The following is a 13,578-nucleotide window of genomic DNA, read 5'->3' on the forward strand; positions in this document are numbered from 1 at the left end:
GAAAGCAGTAGATCAGTGATTGCCTCGGGCTAGGACCCACCTGGGTTGGGGAAGGGATGGAAGAGAAAGGGATAAGAGGGAACTTTTTTAGGGAGAGAGAACTATTCTGTGTCACGATCTTGCATCTGTATCTTGATTGTAGTGATAGTTACAAATTTATATACAATGATCAAGATTCATCCGATTGTATACTTAAAATGGATGGATTTTATTCTGTGTAAGTAAGGTTTTTTAAATGAAAGAAGTGGATGTGGTTTTACTTTACAGTTCCCCAGTGACTCATGGTGTGGCTCACCTTTTCATGTGGAAGGAGAAAGGCATTTAAGGCAGGGGTACGCTCTGTGGTCGGTGGTCCAAAGGAGACTTGAACCTTTTGTTTGGTATTGTGAGTAGACAGATCATCAGGGTGTAAGACCCTCCAGTTCAGGCTCAGGACAGTGTTTCTGGTCATTGTGGTCATCAGGATAACCTGGCAGGACCCACTGGGAGCTCCTCCCCATTTCTCCTGCTCACTCCTGAGTCCCTGATGGTTCACCAAGTCACCTTCCTGCTATAGGACCCAACAGCCCTGTGACCGGCCTTTGAGCTGAATGGTCACACAGACCTAGAAATTGATACTTCTGTGGTATAAAGAAGCAAGTAAAGGCTATAAAATATAAAAGTAGGGCAAGTGAGCTATTTGTGTGTTTCTTTGTTTTTCAATCCCAGCGTTTTATTAAGAAACCTTTTAAAAATGTTGAAAGAATTGTTCAGTCAACATCCAGATTCCCACCCCCTAAGATTCTGCAGTGAACATTTTCTGCTTGCTTTATCACACGTCTGTCCATCTCTATTTATCTCTTGTTTCATTTTTTTCCCCATGCATTTCAAGGTCAGTTGTAGACATTAGTCCCATTCATTTGTTTTTTAAAGTTGACTTTTTCTTGCAGTGTAACATACATAATAGAAAAGTGCATAAATCCTAAGGATAAAATTCATGAAATTCTGTAAAATGAACACACCCATGTGACTGGCACCCAGATTAAGAAACAGAACATTCCCAGAAATTCCCTTGTGCCCTTTTCAGTTACTGTTCCCTCCCCCAGGGTAACCGCTGTCTTTCGCCTCTTTTTGCCCTTTAGTTAAATGGAATCATACCACTTCTTTCACTCAATGTTTTCCTTGTGAAATTTATTCATATAATTGTGTGTACTTACAGCTTTTCATCACATTTTTATATAGTCTTTTTGTGTGTGAGTGTACAGTTTATGTATCTATTCTAAAAGTAGGGTGATGCTTAAACACTCTAGAACGTGCCCATTCCAATCAGTGTCATTTCTTTCAAAGCACAGTTTGGGATGCTGCGTGTGCCAAAAGGGGTTAAGAGTGGGGACCCAGGAGGCCATCAGGGCCTGAGTTCAAGCCCCAGCTCTACCACTGTCAGGCTGGCTGGGTCCCAGCTGGGCCTCCGCCTGTCACGAGGATTTGACACCTTGTCTTGCACTAGAGACAAATGCTGCATTGACCCGCACTGTAGGTTAAGGAAGAGAGACTGTTGGGGAATAAGGAAAAATTATATAGGACGAAGGTCTGATTCATTAGATCGGTCTTGGGGCCTGAGAATTTGCATTTCTAATAGGTTCCAGGTGCTGCTGAGGCTGCTGGTCTGGGGACCATACTTTGAGTATCACTGGCTCTGTATAGGTCAGGGATTGGCAAACCACTGCCCCTGGGCCAAATCTGGCCCACTCCTGTTTTCATAAATAAAGTTTTATTGGGACACAGCGAAAAGAAAAAAATGATCTGCTTTCTCTACTCACATTTCTGACACCAACGATGTGTGGGCTTTTTTTTTTTCCCCCAGCTAATCCAATGGATATTTTGATCTGCTTTTAACAGGGTATCTAACCTGACCACACATGAGAATTACCTGGGGAACAATTGGAAAAACACTGGCCTCCGCTGCCCCAACCCCAGACCAAACAGAATCTCTTGGGGTGAAGCCCCAGCACTGGTATTTTTAAGTCTTCTGAGTGATTTTCATGTTTGTGGTATTTCTCCTTTATGTTCTAAATTATTTCTCAATTATTTTAGAAGACTGAGGGTGTCTTCTAAAGCTCCAACCGGTGTCTCATAACTAGCTCTGAAGACAGTTTGCAGTGAACATTTTCTCCCAAAGCAATGCCAGCATCTCTGTAACAAATGTACAAAGATGATACTCACTCAGATGTGTGAGTTTGGGTTGTTCATGTAAAAACAAGCACATTACATTATAGTCACACTTTTAAATGCTTCCTCCTAGACGGTGGGATTCACACACAGATCTGAAAGGGAGTCTTCAACTCGTATGTCGTTGCCATACATGCGGGCTCCACACGGCTCGGTTTCCACACAGAGGCGTAAAGAAGTGGTCCAGATGTGGTCCAAGGAATTTTAAAACAAATTTCAATTTTGACTCCTGTCTCTTGCGAAGGGAGAGAGATATGGTTCATAAACCATAGCAACACTCTCAGAAGCCCCTTCCCCTGCTCCCCAGTTTCCTCTCTCCCTGTGTTTGTTCTGGAATTTCTTCTCTCTTGCATCCCAAGTCCCAAACACTGTCTAGCTCAGGGAGGTGACTTCTCTCCCTCCCTCTCCCCTCCCAGCTCTTTTTCCCTGCAGATATACAGAGCCTCTCTGGTGGTGGTGGGTTGGGTGTTAATGAAGGGAAACCCCAATACGCATGCTTTTCCTTGAGGCAAGGTTTCTTAACCTCAACATTTTAGGTCAGGTAATTCTTTGTTGGGGGGCTGCCCTACGCATTGTAGGGTGTTTAGCAGCATCCCTGGCCTCTACCCACTAGATACCGGTAGCAAACCGCCCCTCCCCCCCAAGTTGTGACAATCCAGATGTCTCCTGACATTGCCACATTTGGGGGCAGAATAGGCCCCTGCTGAGAACCACTGCGTTAAAGGAATCAGACTCTTTAAGCCAGCATTGCCTGCAGACCTGGGCAAAAGGGGCCTTTACCCTGGGCCTCATGCTTTAAATGGGGTGAAGGGTCCGAAGGCAGGGGGTCTAGAGAGTCAAGGAGGTGTGCCCACCTGGAGCCCACATCTCCCTTTCTAGATCACCTCTGAGTACTGGGGTTCCAGATTTTTTTCACCCACATGACCGAAGCCTGCTTAGGCGTTTCTCCAGGTCCTTCTTCAGGGAGGCAGGCCATGATGCCAGTGTGTGACCTCTAGGCCCAAGAAGATAATAATAGGACTCTCTTTGTAAATAGAGCTGTGCGGAATAAACAATTTATTGTATCAAAAGTGCATAGAGCGGGGCTGGCTCGTGATAAGCTCTCTGTAAGTGTTAGGTGTTAATATTATGCTTTTCACATCAGTAGTCCCTAAACATAAGATGACTTCCAAGTCTGCTGCTCACCTGAAGAAGCAGCCATCCATTCAGACGTTGGCGGTGAACCTGACCCTGCTGGACCCCAGAGAGATGGTGTGAAGGCCTCCAACGCGGCACCGTCGTGAGCGGGTTTCAGGACCGTTCTGAGTCTTGGCACCTCTTGCCTTGACGTCCTGACTTGAGGACCTGTTGTGTCTGTTTCTACTCCAGGTCGAAAAACATCACCCTTAAGTCGTAGGTGAAACGTCTTAGAACCGAAGAAATTGCATAGTTGAAAGGGGCTTAAAACCTGCATAAACCCACCCCTTGTGTAAATGGGGAAATCGAGGCCCAGGGGAGGGAGATGATCTCCCTTGTTTGAAACGGCTTCTAGGTTTTAGAGAGAAGAAGAAGAAAGAGGTATCTGCAGGCAATTCGTTCCAGGACCTGCCGTGGATACCAAAACCAGTGGATGCTCAAGTCCCTTAGATAAACTGGTGAGTCCAGTCAGCCCTCCATGTCCACGGATGCGGGGGACCAACTGTAGTTTGAGGACGTTTTGCAAAAGTTGAAAGGATGGGTACCAGCTTTGTGGGGTGTGTCAGAGCTGGCCTTTGGGGAGGGGAGGTACAGGGACGTGTAGACTGCTTTGGGGCTTCTCCAAGGGCTGAGAGAACTCATGAACATCCTGATGAAGTGTGGGGATCCCTCCCAGGTGTGGAGTTTGGCAAAGTGTAGTGAAACAGCTATGGTGGGTTTTGGTAACTTAGTGCAGTTTTTTCAGAAATGGGGGAGCAGCTCGACCCCAGCACCCAAGAGGCGGGTTGCAGGGGACAGTGAGGAGGCGGGGTTCCCTGAGCTGGGGGCATCCCTGTGGGGGGGAGCTGTCAGGCTTGAAGCTGCGTGTGGGACATCCATCACCTTGTGAACCAAACATGCAGAATGGGGAGCTGCCAAGTCTGCTCCCGTTGGTAAAGATCGAGATTTCTTTTTCCTTTTAATTTGCAGTGTTTATCACACCCACACTCTAAGTCATCCAGCTTCCCTTCCAGAACCGTCTGCCTTGGCAAACTAAATTAGCAACCAAAAGAGTTAAGCTCTTGCAGGAAAGAACAGATTCATTTTTTACAGCAAATATCAATATGTGAAAGCCTCCACTTGCCCCTGACTCAGTCAGGGCACCTGGATGTTGACTGGAGCAGTGAGAGATCTCCCTGCACCTCTGTGGGCCTCAGTCTCCCCAGCTGTACAATGGGCCAGTGACAGCACTGCCTTAGAGCAGTGGTTCTCAATGGAGGCAGCAGTGGGGTGGATTCTGTTTGGCAATATCTGGAGATACTCTGAGTGTCACAACTGAGAGAGGACTGCTGATGGCATCGAGTGGGCAGAGGCCAGAGGACATCCTGCAGTGCTCAGAGCAGCCCCCCAACACAGAATGATCTGGCCCAAAATGTCAGTAGTGCTGAGGGTGAGAAACCCCACTCTGGAGGGTTGATATGAAGATTACGTGAGTTAATCCACACGATGTGTTTAGCCCTGGGTCATACACATAGTAGGTGCTTAATAAAGCAGTATCTGTCTCCATGCTCCTTCAAAGCCTGATCCTTGAGCCCATGGGTACCTCTCATCGCGCTTCTGCTTTGCCAGTCGTGTTTCCCTAACCTGAGTTGCCATGGTGATTGGTACCACAGAAACAGATGGATGTGTTGGCGATTCTGGAGAGATAAATTTTCAGAAAGTGAAATACGCCAGGTGAGCCCATGCCCCGTCTGAGGATAGAGCTGGACTTTGATGACTCACCGGTCACACAAGGGGCGAGCCTCTGCGGCTATAGCCGTCGGGGGGCTTGAGGTCTGTCGAGTTTAGAGAGGTCTGTCGAGTTTAGAGAGGGACAGGTCACAGAGCACGTTCTGGGCACCGTGGGGGCTCAACTCTCACCCCTGTGGGAGGGCGCTAGAGGGGTTTTGGGGAGTACATTTTCTACTTGCTGAACGCTTTCCCTTTAAGTTTTATAAAAGGCTTTACCCTTTTAACTGTTTTCTAGGAAACAGTTTGTACTTCTTTTGACCCATTAATCAGGATATTAAACTTTCTTACTGATTCAGAATCATAATTAGGCAAATAAATGATCACACAGTGAATATCCCCGGGGCTATCTGAAGGAGAAAAGGACTGCTGGCCCCGTTCTCCTGGACTTGTTTAAGTTCTGGTATCTGTCCGGTAGTCGCAATCCACGACATTAACTCCCTCCAGATGGGGAAACCAGATGACCAAGCTTATCTGAATTATGTCTAAATCCAAATCCATATAGAATAAATAGGATCTAAGAGAAAACGTGAGGCTCCCTTGTCGTGGGTTTTGTGCACGGACTTTGGGACAGGTGTGCCTTTTGGCCGCTGTCCGGGCTGTACAGGTTGTTAGGGAGTTTCCGCCAGGCGATGAGGATAAATTGGAGAATGTACACTGTCCAGGCTTATACTAGCGACTGCAGTAAAAGGAGCACCCCCATCCCGGCCAGTGGGGATCTCGGGGGTGCCTTACAATAAAAATTCTAAATGTTATTGTTTCTAAAGAAGAGAAACATAGAAATCTAGTTACGAGGAATTTGCTTTCTTTACCAGTTTTCTGCCACAAGTATTTCGAGTTTTATCACCAGCTTGCTCAGTGACTTGCTCCCTTACCTGTGCAGTGGAGAGAGCGGGGTGTCTGGCCTCCTGTCTCCGAGCCCTGACATCACACTTTCTAGAGTTTACAGTGATGGCACCTCCTGACAGTCTTCCAGGCAACTATTATAATAGAAGTCCTTAGTTATAATTTGCATTTTAGACATTTGGTCTTTAAAAGACTGTTAAGATTGCCATAACTTTACCAAGTGATTTTCAAGTCCCGGAGCCTGCCAGTTCCCTCAGATGGCCATAGCAGCAACTGCTTCCTGTCGGAAAGGCTGAATCACTTAGGAGCGGCCACCTTGCAAGTACCGAATGATTCACCAAACCAGAGTACTTCGCGCATTGGGACCGGGAGCGTGGGAGACAAGACTCCTGTTCATCCTCCTTCCCCTCCTGGTGATTTAGACGTGGATTCTCTAATAGTGACTTATTTTTTCCTTTGTTTTCTTTCCAAAATAATAGGTACTTGTTGTAAGAAGTTCATACTATACAATTTATATAATAAGTACCGAACGTGAGAAGTTCTGTTTCCCCTCTCTAGAGAGAGCTACTCTCTGTCAGTGTGGTGAACATTCTTCCACGTGGCGTTTCCTATTCTATATATTAACATTTTTTTAAGCAAAAAGAGATTGTGTTTACATATGCTGTTTTGCAACTTGATTTTGTCTCCTAGCAATGTATCCTGGAGACTTTTCCATTCTGTATATATAGGTCTGTCCCATTTTTAACCATGGTGCTGGTTTCCATGGTGGTATTACATCAGAAATTATTTAATGAGTCCCCTCCAGTCTTAGTCAGGGTGCCTCCCAAAGCCGATGCTGAGACAATGGCTTGGGTGCAGACAGGCTACGAGGAAAGTGAACCAGGAAACACTGATAGGAGACTGCGGAGGTGAGACAGAAAGGGAGGCAGGCTGATCGAGGATGTTTGATGAGTGTTTGATGAGTCCCAGGACCTCCATCAGGTTCAGTGACTCTCTAGAAGGACTCACAGAACTCAGAAAAGCCGTTAGACTCATGGTTACAGTTCATGGTAGCAGAAGGATACAGACTCAAATCAGCAAAGGGAAGAGACGCAAAGAGCAGAGTCCAGGAGAGACCAGGTGCGAGTTTCCGGTGTGGACAGCGCTCAATTTTCCCAGTGACACGTGGCCACACTCTCAGAGGATCTCCAACCAGGGAGGCTCACTCCAGCCTTGGAGTCTGGGATTTTGATTAAGGGCCAGTCATACAGGCATGTCCGAGTGTCCGAGTGGCTGACCCTAGTCTCCAGCCTTTTCAGAGGTCAGGTTGCTATTGAGTGGCCCAGGGCCCCACTGTAAGTCACACTGTCAGCACACACTGGCGTGTCCCAGGCAGAGAGCTGTGGGTGCTCCTGGCAGGATGCTAGCAAGAAAAGCTGCGGGTAGCCTCCAGGGTTGGCTGAGGGGGTGGGCAGGCTACCAACAGCCTCAGCCACACTTCCTCATGAAGCGTTTTTTATTATTTCCATTTTTCTTTCTCACAAAGGATGTTCTGGAGCAGGGGTTGTCAAACTTCTTTGTAAAGGGCCAAATAGTAAATATTTTCAGCTCTGCTGGCCACACGATCTCTCTTGCAGCTACTCAGCTCTGCTGCTGTAGCACAGAAGCAGCTGCAGGCATTATGTAAACAAACAGGTTTGACTGGGTTCCAATAAAACTTTATTTATAAAAAGTAGGTACAGGTCAGATTTGTCTTGGAGGCTTTAGTTGGCCAGCCCTTGCTACCGAGGATATTCTTGTATGTGTGCTTGTATCCATTTGTGCAGATCATTCTATAGGACAGTTTCCTAGAAGAAGAATTGCTAGATCGTGAGTTATGACACTCTTAATTTGAGTAGATATTGTGAACTTCCCTCAAAAGTTGAACCTACTTCCTCTTTCACCAACAATGCATGAGAATGCTTGAAATTTCCTTTCTTAGAACCACTTTCTAAGAAAGCAAGACCTATACTCATTTACTGTGATGTTTCTGCATTTCCATTCCTGAGCTTTGGAGAGGCAGAGGGAGATATAACATTTTGCCCCCCCAGGGAAGAAAGCCAAGTGGTCTGAAATGGTCTTCTAATATCTTGCTTTAGATTCAAGGCCCACAGGGAAGGGGACTCTGGTAACTTGTTCTCATTTGGTGAAAATTAAACCTCACATTGCCCACTAGGTGTGGTTCAATAGTCTTGAATGTTAGCTATTCAAAAAAGGGTTTTTTTCAGATGCATCAGAGAACTTCTTAGCAACTTCCTTTATTAAGCAAAGATTTCACTCCTAATTTTTCTCTTCTGTAAGGGATTTTCATGTTAATAAGGCCTACCTACTACACACAGTGAACACTTCCAAATGTACAAAAAATATACATGGTCCAATTCTTGTTCACAGAGCTGACAGGTATGGGACATTCTTGATCGAGATGGCCCAGCAATTCACCTAGCCTAGTTCACTCTAGGTCTTTTTGGGTTTAAGACAATGGATGGGGGATTTGTTTTTGTTTTTTCCCCTTTTCTTTTTTTCCCTTGTTTTTATCATTTGGAATTCTTGATGTGAAGCCCACAGGGGAGAACAGAGACTTGTTGGCGTTCGGCTTTGTTTGGGGCTGCATATTTTAGCTGGTTTATTTGATAATCGGCACTCCTCCTGGGATCCAGCCCGCCTGTGCTCTGCTCACGCTGGGTGAATCTGTGATAGTTCCTATTCTGCAGCCCTTCATTTATAACACAGACACAGCCTGCTTTCCCGTTAGCGAGGTGGCCCGCCTGGACTACCCACACACAGATATGGAGTTAGGCAGAACTTGGCTGGGAAGATAAATCAGGCCATCTCATTAGGCTTGAAAGACACAAATTAAGCTTGCATTGGAATGAACAGCCTTCCAAAGAGACATGCAGTGCGACAAGGGGAGAGGAAATTGCCGTAGCCCCTGTTGCCTGGAACAGAGGAAACATGAGATCTCTTTTATAAAAGATTAACAGAAATTGAAGATCAAAAGAGCAGCGTAATGTTTATCAAGCACTTACCAAGTGCTTGGCACTGTGTGCTGAAACCTTTTCACACACTGTCTCGCCGAAACCTCACAGTGACTTGTGAGGTACAGTACTGTTAAGGTTCCTATGTAACCAAGGAGGAAACTGAGGGTCAGAGGGGCTCCTTTGCTTGTGTCAGGGACAGAGCCAGGATTCATCCAGGATGTCTGGCCCACAGCTTAACCTGGTGGTTCTCATCTGGGATGAACTGACCCCCCAGGGATACTGGGCCGTTTGGAGACTTTGGGGTTGTGACAGTTGGGGAGGGGGCTGTCTGCCTGAGATGCTGCTGGACATCCCACAGTGCACAGGACACCCCACAGATTATCCAGTCCCCAGTGTCAACAGTGCTGGGCTTGAGAACTGTTGGTTTAACCATTCAGCTGGACTCCAGTGATGGCTGGTGGTTCCACTATGACTGTCCAGTTGTAGTGCTGAGGGCAGTTTGTGGTGAGGCTGTGGGACATGAGTTAAAAAATTGCAGTGGAGGAACTCATGGGAGGGTGGTGAAGCCATCGGGGAATTCTCGTCATTAAAAGAAGTAGTGTCCTAAAAGCGAGGACCCTGCGTCTGCAGTCGAGGAGCGTGGAGACTAACGCCCTGCCTCCTGTTCTGTTCCCCTCCTTCCTCTCGCCGCCCCCCTCCCAACCACCCCTAGTGTTCGGCCACAACATGAAGAGCAGCAACGACTTCATTGGAAGGATCGTCATCGGCCAGTACTCGTCCGGCCCCTCCGAATCCAACCACTGGCGGCGGATGCTCAACGCACACCGCACGGCCGTGGAGCAGTGGCACAGCCTGCGGTCCCGGGCCGAGTGCGACCGCGTGTCCCCTGCCTCGCTGGAGGTGACCTGAGGGCGCAGGGACCGCAGCTTTCGTTTGTGAAATAAGGAAGAAAACTTAGGACAAAGAATATGCCATATACCTGCACATCCACACCTGCACACACACTCACCACCACACACACACACATCTCACACACACACACACACACACACACACCCACCACCACCACCACCATCACCACCACCACCTCTCAGGACTGAGAGGAAGCTGACTATTGATCACAGACTGGCCGCGCTCCAGGAGGGAGGCCTGAGAACTTTCCAGAAGCCCCGTCCACATGTCACGAGCTGAGTGGGCTCTGCTGTGAGACTCATCGGCTGCACTTGCTCTTGTTGGTACCTGCCCCCCCCAAAATGCACTTCCAGCCCTCAGGCCAGAGAAGGGCCTCCCCAGGGGGGCCAACTCCACGGAGACGAAGTTTTCCAAGAGTCCGGCCAGAGTTGGGAGGCCCGACCCTCACGCCCAAAACGCACACCCACCGGGTGACTTCTGAACGGGCTGCTAGTCCCTGGGGTTCTTCAGACCTGGTACCTTTCCCCCAAAGTGTAAGTATTCTGTCTTCTCTTTAGTGGACATGATGAATAGATTAGACTATTTGGAGAAACCAAATGGCAACAAAAAATATTCCAGTGTAAGAACCCTCTCCTGGCTTAACTGAATTCGTCCTTGTGTTAGCTTCTTCCTGGGGACTCCCTGTGGGTATGTATGTGAGTGTTCTCATACGTGCGCCCTCACAAGTGAGCACGGGTGTGCACCTGTGTGTCCCGTTGGAGAGCCAGGCGCTGGGCCAGGACCTCAGTCCTGAGCACCTCTTCTCTCTGCCTCTCCTGTCAGTGAAGTTTCACCCTGTGTCCTCCTATCTGTCAAGACCCCACCTTCAGTAACAGTAGAGAGTGTGTATGTCAAGTAAATAGAATATGATAGAGCAGAAGTAACATTTTTTGACCGAATCATGGTGATTGTGACACCTGCAAAGAACAGCTACATGGAGTAAAATGGCCACCACGCCCACGGCATCTCCATCCAAGATGATCTCCTTCCTCGTCACACTCTGAGGATCCCTGTGTTTGTGTGTGAAACAAAGTCATTTCTCCTGTGCAAAGGAGTTAGTGTAGTTAGAGTAGACTCTCTCTCTCTCTCCCCCTCTCTCTGTTGGCTGCTTCTGTATCTTTTCCCACAGCAGATTGTCTGGTATAATGGGGAGCTATTTACTGAAATTAAAGATTATTTATTTGTGCCATGCATTTGAGTTCTCTTTTTCTTCATAAACACAAGCATTGAGGGTAGGAGGATGTTTCAATTAGTACCACTGTGTAACAAACAATCCCTCCTGACAAACTTGAAGCACTGGTATTTTTTTTTTCACTTTTCAGTTTTATTAAGTAGGATTGTTACCATCTGACTGCACATATACAATATATTGCATGCAATTACATATATACAATATACTGCACATATTATTTTTAGTTTACGTATTTGTACTGATCATTATTTCTAAGAACAGTTTAGAGCTTTAGCTTTTTAAACTTACATAGTTCTCAAAGGAATAAAGCCAGCCACAAAATAAAAATCAAAGAGAATGCAGTAATCCAATCATAAAGGACAGTCAAATGGAAGCACTGGTGTTTTATATGCTCACAGATTTTATGGGTCAGGAATTCAGGCCAAGCACAGGGATGGACCTCAGCTGGAAGACTCGAGGGCCATGATGGGTATAAGCAGCCAGTCACACTGGACATTGTTGGTAAAGTTAGTGTGTGGCCTGGGAATGAAGAACAGTTGAAACCTTGAGGTATATTAATCTGATGACTGGAGAACCCGTGTAAAGAGAAGACAAGGATTTATGTTAGATTTCTTCAGTTTCAAGTAACAGAAAATTAATGCAAACTAGTTTAAGCAACAACAACAAAAAGCCTTAGCTTCAGGCATAGCTGGATCCAGGGGATCAAATGAGATCATCAGGACTTTGGTTATCCCTCTGTCTCCTGGACTGGCACTGCCCATTCAATGAGCAGCATGGTTACCAGCAGCTGAATAGCCCCAACTCCCAGCTTAAATTGTCACTTCCTGATTTTCCAAGACAGAAATAACAGCTCCTTCCTGTCCTCCCCACAAAAGGCTTATATTTCTTTCTAACTCTTGTAATAACAACTACCAGTTATTGAGGCCTTACTGTGTGCTAAGCCCAATACATGCACGATCTCATCCAATTCTCACAACCACCTTTTGACAAAGGAGCTATTATTATCCCCATTTTCCAGATGAGAAAAGTAAGGCTATTTTTCTATAAAACTGTCCACTTGTTCAGGGAAGGGGCCGTGGCTACTTAGCTTTTCACTGGCCACGCCCAATAGAAAGAGCTTGACCCAGGTGAACTACCCATGAGCTGAGATGGCCTCTTCCCTTCTGGCCACATTGGGCACTGCAGGGTCCCCTCCTGCATCCCTCTGGTGCCTCTCGCTCTGGAGTGGAGATGGCATGAAGGTCGAGGTGGGAAGGCAGGGAGGTTGGGTTAGGTTATGATTCTAAGGAGTGAATAGGAGACGATTTTCCTTCTCTATAAAGTGGCTTCCTCATCACGGTTGTACAGAGGAAGACATGTATGAGAGAACAAACAGAATGAGAGGAGACATGTGGATGACCAGCATTCAGGACTAGAGATGAGGTCATATAGTGATTGGGGTCAGGGGCTTTGGGGCCCAGGAAGCCATGGTTCGAATCCCGGGCCCACCACTCCCTAACTGTGCCCTGGCTCAAGCCACAGAGCTTCTCTGAGCCTCAATTTCCTCATTATCTATTATTATTACTATTATTATTATTATTATTATTACTATTATTATTATTATTATTATTATTATTATTATCATCATCATCATCATCATCATCATCATCATCATCATCATATCCTGGGGATAAGGGGAACTAGATAGCAGTTTTAACGTAACGTCCTTTAAGCATATCTTAATATAGTATTTAAGTAAATGGTCTCATTTCTACATAATTATTGCACTGAACTGTCTTTTTTTTAACTTTTTTTAATTGAATTATAGTCATTTTACAATGTTGTGTCAAATTTGAACTTTTTTTTTTTAAGGTGTTTTAATAAGCTCAGGTAATCGAAGACCCCTTGAAGTACAGTCAGTTACAATGTGTCAATTTCTGGTGTACAGCACAGTATCCCAGTCATGCATATACATACATACATTCATTTCCATATTCGTTTTCATTAAAGGTTATTACAAGATATTGAACATAGTTCCCTGTCCTCATTATCTGAGAAGCAGAAGTTGAGGGGAGGGCTGGGGTGCAGATGGTTTTTTGGGGCGGTGGCCCCGGGAAGCATAAAGGACGGGAAAGTCAGGGGACAGAAAAAGGCAGCCTGAGGCTGCTGTAACTCTCTGGGCTCAGTCACGCTGGGGACACACAGAGAGCACACTTGAGAATGACTATTACGGGGAAGCTGGGCTCTCTAACCGCTCCCCCTGGTCTTCAGGGCCTGAGGGCTGCCCCTGGAGACACCGAGCATCTGGCACTTCAGGACTGTCCGGTGTGGGCTGAGCAAGTGTGGGTAGCACTGCGCATCGTGGGCAGAGGACGAGGTGCGTGTGCTCCATCTGGGGGGCCGTCTTGGCGCTTGGCTCAGCTCCCCGGCAACCTTGGGGGAACTCGGGGGGGGGGGTGGGGG

General features: G+C 46.7%; 1 protein-coding gene across 7 annotated transcripts in view; it reads left to right on the forward strand.

Annotated features, from left to right (window-relative positions):
* The window catches only part of SYT17 (synaptotagmin 17), a 94,915-nt gene that overhangs the window by 60,437 nt on the left and 20,900 nt on the right, over positions 1-13,578 (forward strand). Inside the window, exon 8 of one of the 7 annotated variants that reach the window (XM_074346277.1) lies at positions 9,706-11,137. The exons of the other annotated variants lie outside the window; for them this stretch is intronic. Coding sequence (XP_074202378.1) covers positions 9,706-9,902 — 197 coding nt within the window. The 3' untranslated portion in view covers positions 9,903-11,137. Of the gene's footprint in view, positions 1-9,705; positions 11,138-13,578 lie in introns of those variants that run through there. 7 annotated transcript variants of the gene reach the window in all.

This window comes from Camelus bactrianus, chromosome 18, assembly GCF_048773025.1.
Source record: "Camelus bactrianus isolate YW-2024 breed Bactrian camel chromosome 18, ASM4877302v1, whole genome shotgun sequence".
NCBI lineage: Eukaryota > Metazoa > Chordata > Mammalia > Artiodactyla > Camelidae > Camelus > Camelus bactrianus.